At 35.4% G+C, this 15,101-nt stretch overlaps 1 protein-coding gene across 4 annotated transcripts; it reads right to left on the bottom strand.

Moving 5' to 3' along the window:
• Positions 1–483: 483 nt before the first annotated feature.
• On the bottom strand, positions 484–14,497 carry LOC123545444 (uncharacterized). Of its 4 annotated transcripts, none has more exons than XM_045331763.2 (2): positions 13,995–14,497; positions 484–1,994 (listed from the first exon to the last, which is right to left on the bottom strand). In XM_045331763.2, the coding sequence occupies exon 2, from the start codon at positions 1,945–1,947 to the stop codon at positions 1,303–1,305; it is 645 nt and encodes a 214-aa protein (XP_045187698.1). In that variant the 5' UTR covers positions 1,948–1,994; positions 13,995–14,497; the 3' UTR covers positions 484–1,302. The 4 variants fall into 4 exon arrangements, with proteins under 4 accessions (XP_045187698.1, XP_045187699.1, XP_045187696.1 ...); XM_045331764.2 differs by lacking the exon at positions 13,995–14,497 and adding an exon at positions 13,114–13,246; XM_045331761.2 differs by lacking the exon at positions 13,995–14,497 and adding an exon at positions 8,127–8,394.
• Positions 14,498–15,101: the final 604 nt, after the last annotated feature.

Raw genomic sequence — 15,101 nt, 5'->3', positions numbered from 1 at the left:
GGGACCTGGTTCTTGCGCATGACACTCCGTCTCATGATGGTGAACAACTGTGCCAAGTTTCATCAAAATCCCTCCATGCATGAAGAAGATATGTTTCGGACAAAGTCTGCGGACGCCGCCAGCCCGCCAGGGGCGTTCCCATAATACGTCCCGTTTTTCAAACGGGCGTATAAAAAGTGATTCAGGCCTAGTCGGTATTTCTATACGAAAAAAACTTGCGTAGTTTGTATTTTACACTTATAAATGACATGACATTAACATAGAACGCTATTTATTGCGTTAGTAACGTGGTATAATTTGATGTAAAGTAGATGGAATTTAACCGCTATGTTTTTTTATATTGTGATGTTCATATGTAAGACATGTCTAAAATTAACTTATGAAGTACACGTAACCATTTTGACTTTACTGACAGACAGACGTAATGTGACAGTTATGAACATATGGCAACTGTAAGGCTGATAATAAATAACAAACTAAAGTTATTAATTTCATTGTTGTAAAGCATAAATCATAATTTATAATCATTTAAAATCATAAGTAATACAATTTATTATGAAAATATAAAAATCAGGATGCATACAAATTACTATTCAGGTACATGCATTCACACTGAACAATGTTCCTTTCAATTAAACAATGGTAAATATACTTACAAAGCCTTTATAGTGAAACGTGTATGGTAACATATATTTCGAACATTTTGAAAACATCTTTTTTTGTACGTGTTCACTCTAGTACCAGCGGTAAAATATAGATACACGTATGGTTTGAATGTTGCCAGTATGGTTTGAATGTTGCCATAAATAAAATATTTCTCAAAACCTTTGACTACTTATATACTGTGTATGTCTGTGTCTTTTCATCACTGTAATCGCCTGACTGTGGATTGAATTCAAAAGCATTAGCATACGTTTATTTTAATGAATTTCGCATTCTGTCATTTCAACTGGGTTCTTGCCTTGAACACAGCTATATACGTCTAAGATTTCCAAAAGAAAACACAAGGGATAATGAAGAATAAACCATATGACACAATGTAGATCAAACGAAATTTCATATTCGTCTGCAGACACGCACATCTTTGGTAAAAGTTAAATACATTACATTCACACGTCTTACAAATATTGTAGAAAGTCACACAGACGCGCACTAAAATGCAGATTCCCCTGAGAAAGGTTAGTTATATGAATATGGCATAAATTTTGAACAGGATGGGTAACCTGATTTCATCTCTATGGCAAATTATCATCACATGTAGTGTTATCCATTCGGTAACACAAAAAAAATCCTGACTTTTTGTCAAAGGTCTAGGTATTCTAATGGCTCCTCTTCGACAAAACTGTTGTCTGACAACGGCGGCGTTTTGCTCGGAGGTGGAGCAGAAGGACGCTCTGGAATAATGTCACGTGACAGCGGCGGAAGTTGTTTCGAAATTATTCTTTGGTTACCCGTGTTTCCTTTTCTGTGTATTTTGCCGTGTCTGATGAAACTGTTTTGGCGAGGAACTTTTAGATTATTATTATACATGTCTGCATGACCCTGAGGAAGGGACCTTGATAATATTTGATGGTCGTTTGAAGTTTTTGTAACACCACGTGGGCACGTGAGCATATTGATTAAAACTGGGTCAAGTTTTGGCGCGGATTTTTTCTGAGTTGAATACAGAATTTCATTATCTAGCATATCTTCATCACTATCGGCAGAGTCTGTCGCGCGATCAAGAAATCCTGAATCGCACGTGTTACTTTTGATACAGTTCTGTCCAATGCTTGGTAGTGGCGCCTTTTTCTGCAGGCGCATTGAAGTTGGAAGACGTTCGAACTGGATATCTCGGACAAACCGAATAATTTCATCAGTGTTTTTATCGTTGCATCGTTGGCGTAAAGATTCTGTCCGGGTCACCTGCCGTTTTAGATTCGGCGAGTCTGCACGTGGCGGCCTCATAGCGGTATTAATACGCACGGGTTTTAATGGATTTACACTCGAAGCATCTGAAAAGAGAATAAACAAAAATATATGTCTATAATTATTCTAGTTATAGTAAACTTTTGTTTAGGAAGGTTTTGAAAATCTATATTGTGATAAAACAAAATTGTGTCAATACTCCAGTTTTGTTTACTCAATGAAGATTCACTGACAAATGTTCTTCTTTTACAAATATTTACAATACGTTTAACATTATACGACCTCCATTTGTCTTACTTTTGCAAACAAAGAAGAAAATTTAAGAATGTTTGTACATAGTTTCAATACACCTAAATATCATTTCTTCGCCTTGATATTTTTGATAAAGGCGAATATACTAACCAGATATTTGTAACCAAACTATTTTGCTTTATAACCTTCTAAACGTCTTCAAAAATAGGAAGATCTGGTCATTCGTGATAAAATACGAAATTCAAAACAAAGAATTTTTATTTTGCTACAAGTTTTAGTATCCCTTTATTTTATTCCACAAACACAAGTCTACATCATTTCTTGATAAACTGATTGTAATAATAATTCTCCTTTATTTATATTTGACAAGATTCGACGAACAAAGCTGTTTATCCCATGAAGCTATTGCACTTTCTAATTTCGCGCTGAACTGTCTAGTTCATCGATCCTATACACTTGTCCGATCAAGTACCGCCAGTTCATTCTTGACTCGGCTGTTTGTTGAGGAAATAAATATTAATTTTTACACTAAAATGACTCGTACAAACATTTATGTAGCTTATTTTCACAACTAGTAGTTTAGAAGTTTAATGATCAAGGTATTCCCAGGCACTTGCATAAATATCAAAGCGATTTGAAGCCAAATTAGGCACACATTTCTATCTCATTAAGTTTTGTAATAAAACGTATTTAGGGTGTATGCTTTCACTTAATACGCCTTAATTGGCAAAAATTTCAAATTGATATGCTTTACTTTGATGGCATTTCTCTTTTATACCAAAACTTCAAGGTCTTGATTTTTTTTTACAAAATGTGACTGCTGAAGTAAAATTGTTAAACACTATATATAGAAATGTTTTTATTTTTTTTTTAATTTTAGGGACTCAAATGGATCATCTTAACAGTGTGACACTGACTGTGAAAACGCTGTATTATATTAAACTAGCGTATGCGAGATTTGAGATTTAAATATTGTCTAGTGTATTGAATAACTTGTCTGTCAGAACCCTTCGGACCGAAGGCAAATAGTTTTGACTGTTTACCGGCAAGTCATTCAATAAGTGTTTTATTAACCATTAAAACATTTTTTTGTAAGATTTGACTTTAGCCTGGCAAAATTTAGTGTATAACTATACACTGGTCAATAGCACAAACTACGAACTGGCGACTAATAGAACAGGTCATGTAATAATTTTGAATATTGACCAGCATGCAAGCCACTTAAATATGTGTGCATGTATACTATAAAAGCTCTTCTGTCGGCTAACAGTCCCTTTGACGACCTCAACACTAAGATTCTGTTAGACACCGAAAGAAAACGAAAAACACATTTTCTAAAAAAAAAAAAATAATTTCAGAAATTGTTCCGTGTATACTGAAGTATCAACATGTTATGTCACGGCTTGCAATGATTGTTCTTCTTATAAAAGTTGCGTAACTGAATTGTGGACATTGACCATTGCGCTGCCCCAGTCAAATGACAACTACAAATGAAGGCGGACAGTTTGCGATTTAATAAAGCAACGACACAGGTATTGAGTAGACGCTGTGACATTCACATTTTAGATGATTATATAACAAAAAAAGAAAAAAATCTGAGTTTAATGGTTATTATAACGGTATAAAAGACAAATTCAGTAGTCCTCAATACGGAAATAATTTCCATATCGGACTAATTGCAGAATTGACCGTTTTGAAAATAGCAGCGTTGCTTGGATACATGCTGCAATATTACTGCATTTATGCTCGAGATTCACTGCAACAGATATCAAGATCAAAGGAGATATGCACACATCTGACGCAAATTCGACCCCACAGGTTGGGTATTTCTAGTAAAACTATTAACTGGAAATACAATTAAACTAATGTCAGTGCAAATAGATTGTCACAAATGTCGTGAAAACCGTGTCGTATAACCAGAACCATAGTATTCAAGTTAGATAAGGTCGCAATGTTTCTTATAAAAATGCAGCCAAATAAATCATAGTTTCAATAAAAATTAATTCATTGTTCTCCTCATCTATAAAGCGTTGGTGCAAAGGGCACTATTTCGGTTTCTTCTATTGCACGTAGACACTAAACTCATTTTCCTTTGTTTTGTATGCAATGCCAAGACAGTCAGGACGAATATCGAAATGTAACATAAAAATTCCACTTTTTTGAAAATTATGCAAGGGAAACCCGTGCAAATGTAGAATAAAATGCAACTTCGAGGATATTTTATGGCAGTTAATAATCGATCAACGGTTTATAGTTAGATGCGAAGCATGCATCAGCACACGGTACTTTATCAAAATGTTGTAGTAAATCCTTCTTAACGTCAAAAAATATCTGCTGAGAGAATGAGCGATTGCATGTGTTGTTTTTTCCATTCATGGTGTTTCCAATCATGGGCTTAAATTGATTCATGAAACGGCTCTAGTTGGCATTGCAGTTAATACTTTTTGATATCAACAACACACGTCGGTGTCACTAAAACAACAGCAAAAATAAACAAACAGATAAAAATAAGTGAAAAAAATCTCGGGTTGAAAGTTCATGGCGGCGTGAGGCTATTGAAGTAAAACGCAAAAATGCAATGCACTTTTAGACTTAAGTCGAATGAATAAATAATACCTTAGGTTAAAGTTCACGGTGAAAGATAAAGCCTTCCTCAAAGAAGGGAAAGGTGAAAAGGTTAATTGTCGTTTTAAACAAAACAAAAATGTACAATTTTGTAGTTATAGCATTGTCATCGTACAAAAGAAGCATAGATAAGACAATTATAACACGAAGGGACACTAACCTTCAAGGCTAAAAATATTTAGTAATGTAAAATATTTTTTCTTCAATGCTTCCCTTTCATTATTTTGATAACACTAATAAACTCTCCACGCGATCTAAATATTGTCATATTTCGTATATATGTATATATATATATAAACTGTACTCAGACCATTTTAAATATATCTAATATGTGATTTTTTTTAAAATAGGTCATTGGAAGTATTGGTCTTTTTTCGTTTTTAAGGCATTCTTCATATTCTTAGATAAAAAAGAAACTCCATATGAAAACTCTATCAAATGAAGCTTCTTTTTGTGTGTTGTTTGTTGTTGTTTCTTGCATATCCATTGGTGAAAATAATAAGATTTTGATTTTTTTCTCGAGGAGAGGGTCGGGACAAGGAATTCGGTTAGTAAGATTTTCACTTGGATACTGAAATATAGAGTTTTTTTAATCGATCAATACACCTATTTTATGCAAATAAGGAACACCAGACTTCAAACAAGAGATTGACATAAAAGTTTAGTTTCATCTTCCATTAACTCAAACTGATTTAAGCAACAGTAGCAAAGCCATGCCACACACTGTGACTGGTAACCAAGACGCTGGAATTTCAATCATCATATAAAGTAGGGCTCTATATCATTTTCAAGTGAAATATTTGAATTAATTACAGATCCTTGACTTGTGTATTTGACATTTGCAATAAAAGCTTTATGAAACACTGATTTGCACTTCCAGACAATTTAATGTTGGAATTTTCATTGATGAAACACTTGAAATATTTTATACCCTACCAATTTTTAAGAGAGTATTCCACGTTAGCAAAATTTTCATTTCAGTGAGGTTGTCACACTTCAATTTTATTGATTACAGCTTAAGTAAAAAATTGCAATAACAGCTATTCTGTCACTGAAAGTGGCATCTAAACGATTAATGCACGTAAATCACGAATTTCGTTTTACTAATTCAAAAAGCAGAGCTAAATTCTAAAACACCTAAAAGAAATAAAATGTCTGATGGTCCCTGGGCCTCCTTTAATAGAACAAATTTAGAACTTAGTGTTTCACAAAAAAGTTAAGTGTATTCGTTTCATCTGCTCATCTATTCCTAGAGCATGCGCAGAAAAATGTGATAATTGTGTTAAAACGTTGATAAAATGACATCTTTTAGAATGATGTTACTAATGTCTATGAAAGAAAACTCACTTTCGAACTTTCGTGAAACAGGCCCCGGCTGATTTAAACAAACGATAACGTAAACGTACAAGAAAAACAGTCTGTCAAACGTTTACTGACGTTGTTTTGCATGATGATACCATGATCAGTCATTTACCCTGCTAAATTTCTAAAATGGACTAGTCTGTCATTCAGCTTGGACAGTACCATTCATTATTCAAAGGGATGTTTACTAAAAATTTGCTGACTAAATAGCGAACAGTGCTGACCATGATCAGTCTGCACATCCGTGCAGGCTGATCTTGATCTGCGCTGGTCACAAAGGCAAAACACTTGAAAATTGAAAAAAAAACAAAAACAAAAAAACACTAATATACGGAAATATCGTTTACGGTTATATGGGGTTCAAATTCGAACCGTTGAGAAATTATGAATAAATTGGTACTTTCAACGAAAAAAAGTCGAAGAAAAAGAGGTTTGGAAAACAATAAAGTGTTCATCTATTGTTTGTATAAGAATGTAATACTTGTATGCTGTCATTTATATGACATATCTTGCCAAACAACGATTTTTAGATGAATCACTGAATAAATACATTTTTAGAGTTTATTATACATGTAGTTTAATATGACGAGACGCATACATAGATATAAGCAATGTTTCAAGATGACACATTTTATACTCATTTTTCGTGTCTATTGTCTATCTTTTAAAGTACACATAATATACATGTCCATTTTGTCAATTGACCGACTTCTGATACATCAAATAATCAAACATTTACGACAATAGGGTATGCAAATATTTTAGTTTGAAATAATTTCATTATCTTAATATTGGTGGCAACTCAATTACTGATAGTTGCTCTGAAATAAATGGGCCAAGTTTTGTTGACAGAAACATCGATTTTTGCTGTCAACATAGTAAACAATACGTTCTCGACTTTCTTTGCAAACAAAATTCGTTTACTTAAACTAAAGCACCATTTCCGGCGGTCAGTACATTTTGCAAGGCCGCGTATACTTGAATTCTTACTGCACTGACAGTATGCTAATGACATTGCAGAACCCATTATTCATTGTTACCAGTTTGAAATTATCATACTAAAAAACCAAAAACATCGCTGCTATATATCACAGTTCAGCATGCATGGCTCTGCATTGCATGAAACCTATCGAAATAGTGGGCAAAATTACAGCTCCGCATCGCAATTTTGTCATGTTGTGGATACGAACAAAATCTCCACATAGAAGCCATACCACTGCTCTGTTAAACGAAACCAGAAAAGCCTCCTCTTTCTCCTTTATCTTTTTTTAAAATATAACCTAATTTCAATTCATTCCGTTTTAATTAAAAATTATCACCATTCTTATTTTTCGATTTATGTCAAAATAGACTTTTGAATTATAAAGAAAGTACAGAAAGTTTATTTCACAAATCCACATTGACGGTGGGGTTGAGGATGGGACAATGGGCGGGAAGGGGTGGGGGAGGGGTTGCGGGCGTACGGAATGGCAGGGGAAGGGCTTTTTATCCGAGAAGATTTTGTGCTTCATTTCATCATATGGTGTCATATTACCGTGTCGAACTGTTGTAATGTAGTGCCAAAACGTAATAGTAAATATACTTTAGTAATGATAGTGTCATGTTGAATTATCGCAATGACATGTCGAATGATCGCATTGTCTTGTCGAGTTGTCGTTATTTCGTGCGCCGTACTTTACTAAGACACCAAGACATGCGACGTCTTCAACAAGATTGCTAACGTATTGTTATATTTCATCAGTTCTTGACAATTAGTCTCTTTCAGGGTAAAAAATTCAACATTAAAGACGAGAATATGATATAAGAAGTAAATCATCGCAATCACTTGAGTGTCCTAGCTCTCAGACGGATCAATGAAATCTAAACTTTTTTTAGATAGAATCTCTGTGATAATTTCATAATCTGATTTGATTTAAATGAGGAAAAAGCCGAGAAATGTTGTAATAATTTAAATGACAAAATAAGGAAAAGACTCGTACCTGGCACTTCTGAAAGTTTAGTCATGTTTCCAAAACACTTTTTTCTTTGATTTTTCAGTCACTTGTATTTGTTTCAGAATTTTGTCTGCAATGACCACAGTTAAATAGCTATCCACTTTATTATCACGTGCCATAGAGGTCATTAAGTATTTTCATTACTAATAATAGCTCCTGGAGGCGTTGACACCTCAGAACTTGTTACTTATTAATATTTCATGCGCAGACGACACCTCGACCCGCATTGAAGCTAAACAATCGTAACAGCCTCAATATGAATACGCACCTTCACCACTTTTGTTCTCAATCCACGTATTGCACCAGCTTCTCAGACGATCATACAGAGATTTTATCACCTTAACATGCTTCGCGTTTGTGGCTACCATTTTTCTTCTAGTGAAGCCGCGATAGTTTATTAATAATTGATAATAAACTGATTACACACAAAACAAGCACTGAAAATGTCACACATGACGTAGATAGGGTGACAATGATGGCGGGTGCACTCTAAGGTACTAGTACACTGTACTGTACTGTAGCAGTTGGTCGTTTCCAGCTTTAGATACGAACTGGCCGAGAGTCAAAATCTTAAAATAAAGGTACGTCTCACAAACAGAAGCCTTGTTTTCCTAAACATTTAAAGAGATTTTGTGGCATAGTGCTCTAAAATGGACATTCTAAAAACTTCACGCCATGCCACGCCACCCAGTTTCATAAGTGGTCTACAATATGCAACACTTGAAAAAAAAAAACCCCTCTAAAATAAGTAAGAAAAGTACAATAGATATATAATAATGTTTTTTTTTCAGAACATTTACTCTCAGATATCCTAAAATGGGAAAGCAATGTCTACAATTATCAGTGACGCTTTCTTCTTCATAACAAGTCAATAATTCGTCAAAATTATTACAATGGATTCCATGCTTAATCTAAAGACGTCCTATGAAAGCATTTTCTTTTTTTCTGGTGCAGAACGGATGTAGAATAAATTTACGGTTTTCATATTATGTTAAAAGGCAATCTGACTAAAGTACATCTCCTATACTACGCTACGCATAGGATCTGAAAACGACCTATTCATTGCCTCGTTCTGACGGCTCTTTCACTAGCCAATCAGAGCCTAGCTTACAACATCTTGCAAATCTACATGTAGCATTGACTTTTGATATTTACAATTCTTATGTCGTAATGTATCAGATAGCCGGTTAGCTCAGTAGGTAGGCCACTTGCTTTGTAAGCGAGGGGTCCCGAGTTCGAGTCCTGGAATAACCGCATATTTTTCTTATCCTTTGACAATCGAACAAGTCGTCTGATTGGATAACATAAAAATAGCAATAATGGAAATCCAAAATATACAGGAGACGAATGTGAATAGGTCGTTCTCAGATCTTCGTTTAGAAGATCAAGTACTTTAGTCAGATTGGTTAAAAGGCATTGTTTCGGTAACTACCCGTCTTCTCTGAGACATGTAAAAACAAACGCAACGTGTAAAATTGTACGCGACGTGAGAAGAGGCTTGTTACATATAATGAGTCAACACGCCAAGAAACCTGAAACTACATTTAAAAGCCGTATGACATACGCAAATTACCGACCACCATCAAGTTTTCGTGTTACTTATCGCTTATCGTTAAACATTCCTAAGTCGATATCTATAAGACTCATAATGCAAGAAAAATATGACTGTTGAAAAGTAAGCGATATGAAGTTGGCAGTTACAGTAGCAAACCATGAAACTGGCAGCAGCAGTAGCAAACCATAAAAGTGGCGGCAGCAGTAGCAAACCATGAAACTGCAGCAGCAGAAGCAAACCATAAAAGTGACAGCAGCAGTAGCAAACCATGAAACTGCAGCAGCAGAAGCAAACCATAAAAGTGGCAGCAGCAGTAGCAAACCATGAAACTACAGCAGCAGAAGCAAACCATAAAAGTGGCAGCAGCAGTAGCAAACCATAAAAGTGGCGGCAGCAGTAGCAAACTATAAAAGTGGCAGCAGCAGTAGCAAACCATGAAACTGGAAGCAGCAGTAGCAATCCATGAAACTGCAGCAGCAGAAGCAAACCATAAAAGTGGCAGCAGCAGTAGCAAACCAGGAAACTGGAAGCAGCAGTAGCAAACCAGGAAACTGCAGCAGCAGTAGCAAACAATGGAACTGGCAGCTGCAGTAACAAACAATGAAACTGGCTGCAGCAGTATCAATCTGTGAAACTGGCAGTTGCAGTAGCTAACCATGAAATTGACAGCTGCGGTAACAAACAATAGCAAATCATGAACCTGGCAATAGCAGAAGCAGCAATAGCAGACCGTGAAACTGGTAGTTGTAGTACCAAACTGTGAAACTGGCAGCAACAGGAACAAACCATGAACCTGGCAGCTGCAGTAGCAAATCGCGAAACTGGCAGCTGCAGTAGAAACCATGAAACTGGCAGCAGCAGGAGCAAACCATGAAACTGGCTGCAGTTGTAGCAAACCACGAAATTGTCAGCTGCAGTAGCAAACCATGAACCTGGCAGCAGCAGGAGCAAACCATGAAACTGGCTGCAGTTGTAGCAAACCACGAAATTGTCAGCTGCAGTAGCAAACCATGAACCTGGCAGCTGCAGTAGCAAATCCCGAAACTGGCAGCTGCAGTAGCAAACCATGAAACTGGCAGCAGCAGCAGCAAACCATGAAACTGGCTGCATCAGTAGCAAACCATGAAACTGGCAGCTGCAGTAGCAAATCACGAAACTGATTGCAGCAGTAGCAAACCATGAAACTGGCAGCTGCAGTAGCTAACCATGAACCTGGCAACTGCAGCAGCAAATCGCAAAACTGGCAGCAGCAATAGCAAACCGTGAAACAAGCAGTAGCAGTAGCAATCTGCGAAAGTGGCAGTAGCAGTAGTAAACCGTAAAACTGGCAGCAGCAGTAACAAACCATGAAACTGGCAGCTGCAGTAGCAAATCACGAAACTGATTGCAGCAGTAGCAAACCATGAAACTGGTAACTGCAGTAGCAAACTATGAACCTGGCAGCTGCAGTAGCAAATGACAAAACTGGCAGCAGCAATAGCAAACCGTGAAACAAGCAGTAGCTGTAGCAATCTGCGAAAGTGGCAGTAGTAGTAGTAAACCGTAAAACTGGCAGCAGCAGTAACAAACCGTGAAACTGCAGCAGCAGTGGCAAATCACGAAACTGACAGCAGCAATAGTGAATCGTGAAACTGGCAGCAGCAGTAACAAACCATGAAACCGGCAGCACTAGTAGCAGGAAATCACGCAACTGGCGGCAGCAATAGCATACCGTGAAACTGGCAGCAGAAGTAACAAACCGTGAAACCAGCAGCAGTAGTAAAATATGTGAAACTGGCAGCAGCAGCCGCAGCAAACCGTGAACAGCCTACTTCTGCTAACTTCCTATACAGCGAAACATAATCATCTACAACAGAAAGCTGTTATCGGTTTGAAAATTTTCGATTACGACATAATTTTGCCGTTTTGTCTGCTTGTGTACAGATAGGGTACGTCAATACCGGGTACGTCAATACCGGATATAATATCCAGAATAAAATAGTTCTGTTTTATCAGGGTATAACTATCAATTAATAATTAGATGTTATTGCTCCTATAACCCATTTGTACTTGGCCTAATGGTTGTTTTTCTAAGATGAATTGCCATTTTTATGGTGCATCATTTTCTGTCTTGTAACTGGGGCATATAGTGACACGATTACAGAGAAAACGTCTTGTGCATGTATATAACATGTTCAGGTTTTCGCAGAATATCACAATACCACGGAAAGAAGGTGCTGTGTTTAATATGAAAATTTAATATCAACTAAAACATTTTTATCATACTACTAAAGAAAGGTCATTTTATTAAGAAATGCACCTCTTACAAAACTCGGAAAGGACTCTACAGGAAGGGTTCTCACTTACGTATAGTTCTAAGTTGTTAATATATTGCTGTAGTCTTAAAACTGCAAAAACGTGTTTTCATGTATTTACCCTAACGCCCGAGCCCTAAAATTGAAAAATAGTTGTAATACCACTACCTTCTTCTGCTTATACCATTTATGGTTACGTTATGTGAAAGGAGTATCTGTTTGTTCGTCCGCCAGTCCGTCTTTATCAGCGTTATGAATTTCAAGATATTTCTTTATATCTCATTCCAGTTAAATTATTGATGTTTTTCCAATATTATATACAACGCATTAACAAAACATCAAATGGAGAGAAAATTAATGATGCCACAAATGTTTGTATTCAATGAGTAGCGCTCAGTTGAAAGCTCTTGAATTTGTGCAAACTCTTCTGACAGCACCCCTAACAATACATCTAATTAAGATGTACAAAGGTACAACTTGTCGCCGTTTATGTTCATTCTCTAAAAATGGAAATTATTAACTGAATCACGAAATGCAATTACTGCAAATCTGTTACTGCTTAATTATTTATTCATATTCTTTCTTCCGTCCCCATGCCACTGTGGGTGGAACTTTTGTTTCAACAATAAAGCGCATTCATCCAACATTTGTTGACATAAGATTTTAATGAATATAATATTTATTTAATAAAATCGACAACAAACTCGTATTTTGTTTAACTCCATATTTTTATCAAAAAGCAAAGTGGGGACCTTCCGTATCATTTGTTTAAGTTAAAGCCATTACTGAAATTAATGATTTCATTACGAAACAACAAAACATTATTGAAAAGTCGATGTGACCCTTTCCGCCGTGATTTTTTAATTAAACACTCAAATCACGCGATTACGCCTCTGCAGTACCAAGTTAATTAATTTCTTTGTCTTTTTCAGGATAAAGTTCTGAAGTTTGGAAACCAGTCTCAGACTGGAGTCTCCCCTTCGTTAAATTCGAATATGCGCTTAGAAAACTGATGGTAGATCTATGATGGTAGATCTATATCTTAGCAACTAGACACTACTTCTTTGGAGATTGAAGTCTTGAATTTAACTAAAACCTATGATATAATAATGAGTTAACTTACAGTTAGTGATGATATTATCAAAATATCATAGAATTAATTTAGTCCTGCCGATATAAGTCCGTGTTCAATAAATAATTTATCAAAAAAGGGAAAATGTTTTCATCGATTTCAACTCTTTCTGTCGCTGATTACGATAAAATCTAAATATGCATTTAGAAAACGAAATCGTTGAACAAACAAAACCTTGTTCCAAAAATCCAGTAACCCTTAGATAAATCTCAAAGAAGAACGAAGGGATATCAGGGCTTCGATCGTTATAATATTGAAATACAATTTGATATTGTAAGGCCATGTCTTATCTTTCATTTTTGTATCAACTTTTAATTCGGACGCTTGAACAATTAAGCGAAAGACTGAAAGAAAATTGTACTTATATCACGCAATTTTTAAATTGAATAAATAATATTTTAATAAAAAATTCAACATCGTTTTTTTTTCTAGGGTGAAACATTTGAAAGTGCCCTTTTAAGGCAACGGGTCATGGGTATCAAGATAAACATTATCCACAAAATCAGTCCTAAATTATTTAACTGGTTTTTACAACTTTTGACATGCTTATCAATGTTCATCTTACACTGCAGAAAGTGAACCATTTCAAGTTGGCGAACCATAGTTAAAACGTTATATTTGGATAATAAAAGCTCTTAGAAAACATAAATAAGACATTTGTTTTCCCTATTTTTTTAAAAAAAAAGAAACAAAATGCTGCCAAACATAATAAATGCGCCAACTTTTAAATCAATAAGCTTGAAAATGTTGATCGAGCCAGGAACAGTTCAAAACTGCCTACATGATATTGTTTTCCATGTTTTACATTTAACAATATGTCCTGTAGTATTCAATTCATAAAAGATTAACAAAATATTTTTAATTTTCCATACCTGTCTCTGCTATCTTCCAACAAAGTTCACTTTTTATCTGCTGACTTTTTTCCTGTTAATGAAGCAGCAGCGCTATCAAAATTTGTTCAATAGCAAATTTTCAAATTGTCCTATTTAACTGAAGAACTGTTCAAACAATAGGACGAGTTTTCAGGACAATATATCCCTCTCAGATTGTTCTCAGTCTCTCTGGCGTTGCCCGACAACACCAAAAGCTTCTTGACCCGGTTGCATTAAACTTGATATGGTTCCAATAGATCTCTTCTGCCACTAACTGATCAAATCAATTTCCCATTTCTTTTGATCTATTAGCTTGTGTTTGGTAAAACTGTTATTAGATATTTACTATCGTTTTTGTAATAAATTTCAAAGTCAAAGTTGTAATTTATTTCTAATGGCTAGAAAAGTTTCAAAACATTAAAAGCATCCCTTTCATAAAATGTTAAATATTCTTTGTGTTCGTCCACGCCTAAAATCGTTTTTGTAACGAAGAGTAAACTAAATTTTAACTGAACATTTTGAATACTCAAAAGTCTTAGGCCAATGCAAACTTTGCTTCTGGTCCCTGTCAAAGAATAGATTTACATTAACGTTCGCTATTTTTAGAGAATAATCTTGTTAGAATGACATAGAAAATTATGTCTGATTCATTTGTAAGTCTTACTTTTCGTATGAACAATTTGACTTTATTTTTTTAACGCTGTTACTGAAATGTAGGACATAACCGAAAGTAGGCCTGACATTTGGCCTGTTTATTTGGCTTTAAAGGACCTATATGAATGTTGTCAGCGGAAAGTAAACAAGAAATGGTTAATGTTAATGAAGCGTTTTACATTCAATATTTATACAGTACTGGCTAATCATGTGTTTCATAGATAAACTATATAGTTCAAATGAAATATCAAATCCAAACATCCCTGAATGTCTAAGATAAAGAGTACTTTTGTAAACCGCTCCTGAAAGCAGCGCAATTCAAATGTAGTCAATCACTTGTAAGACACATTTCCACCATAAGTCTTTCTCTCATTATTGATTCTGCGAATAAAACACCCAAACCGTTCACGGAATTTCGCGAATTGAGTTATTACTTCCCTTTATATTGGAAAA

The sequence above is a fragment of the Mercenaria mercenaria genome, chromosome 1 (assembly GCF_021730395.1).
Source record: "Mercenaria mercenaria strain notata chromosome 1, MADL_Memer_1, whole genome shotgun sequence".
Taxonomy (NCBI): Eukaryota; Metazoa; Mollusca; class Bivalvia; order Venerida; family Veneridae; genus Mercenaria; species Mercenaria mercenaria.
This window is presented reverse-complemented; position numbering and strand designations above follow the sequence as displayed.

Coding starts and splice junctions, on each gene's coding strand:
- LOC123545444 (XM_045331761.2), bottom strand. CDS start 8,151: ATGACTAAACTTTCAGAAGTGCCAG. Junction 1,995..8,126: donor TAAACTTTCAGAAGTGCCAG/GTACGAGTCTTT, acceptor TTCTCTTTTCAG/ATGCTTCGAGTGTAAATCCA.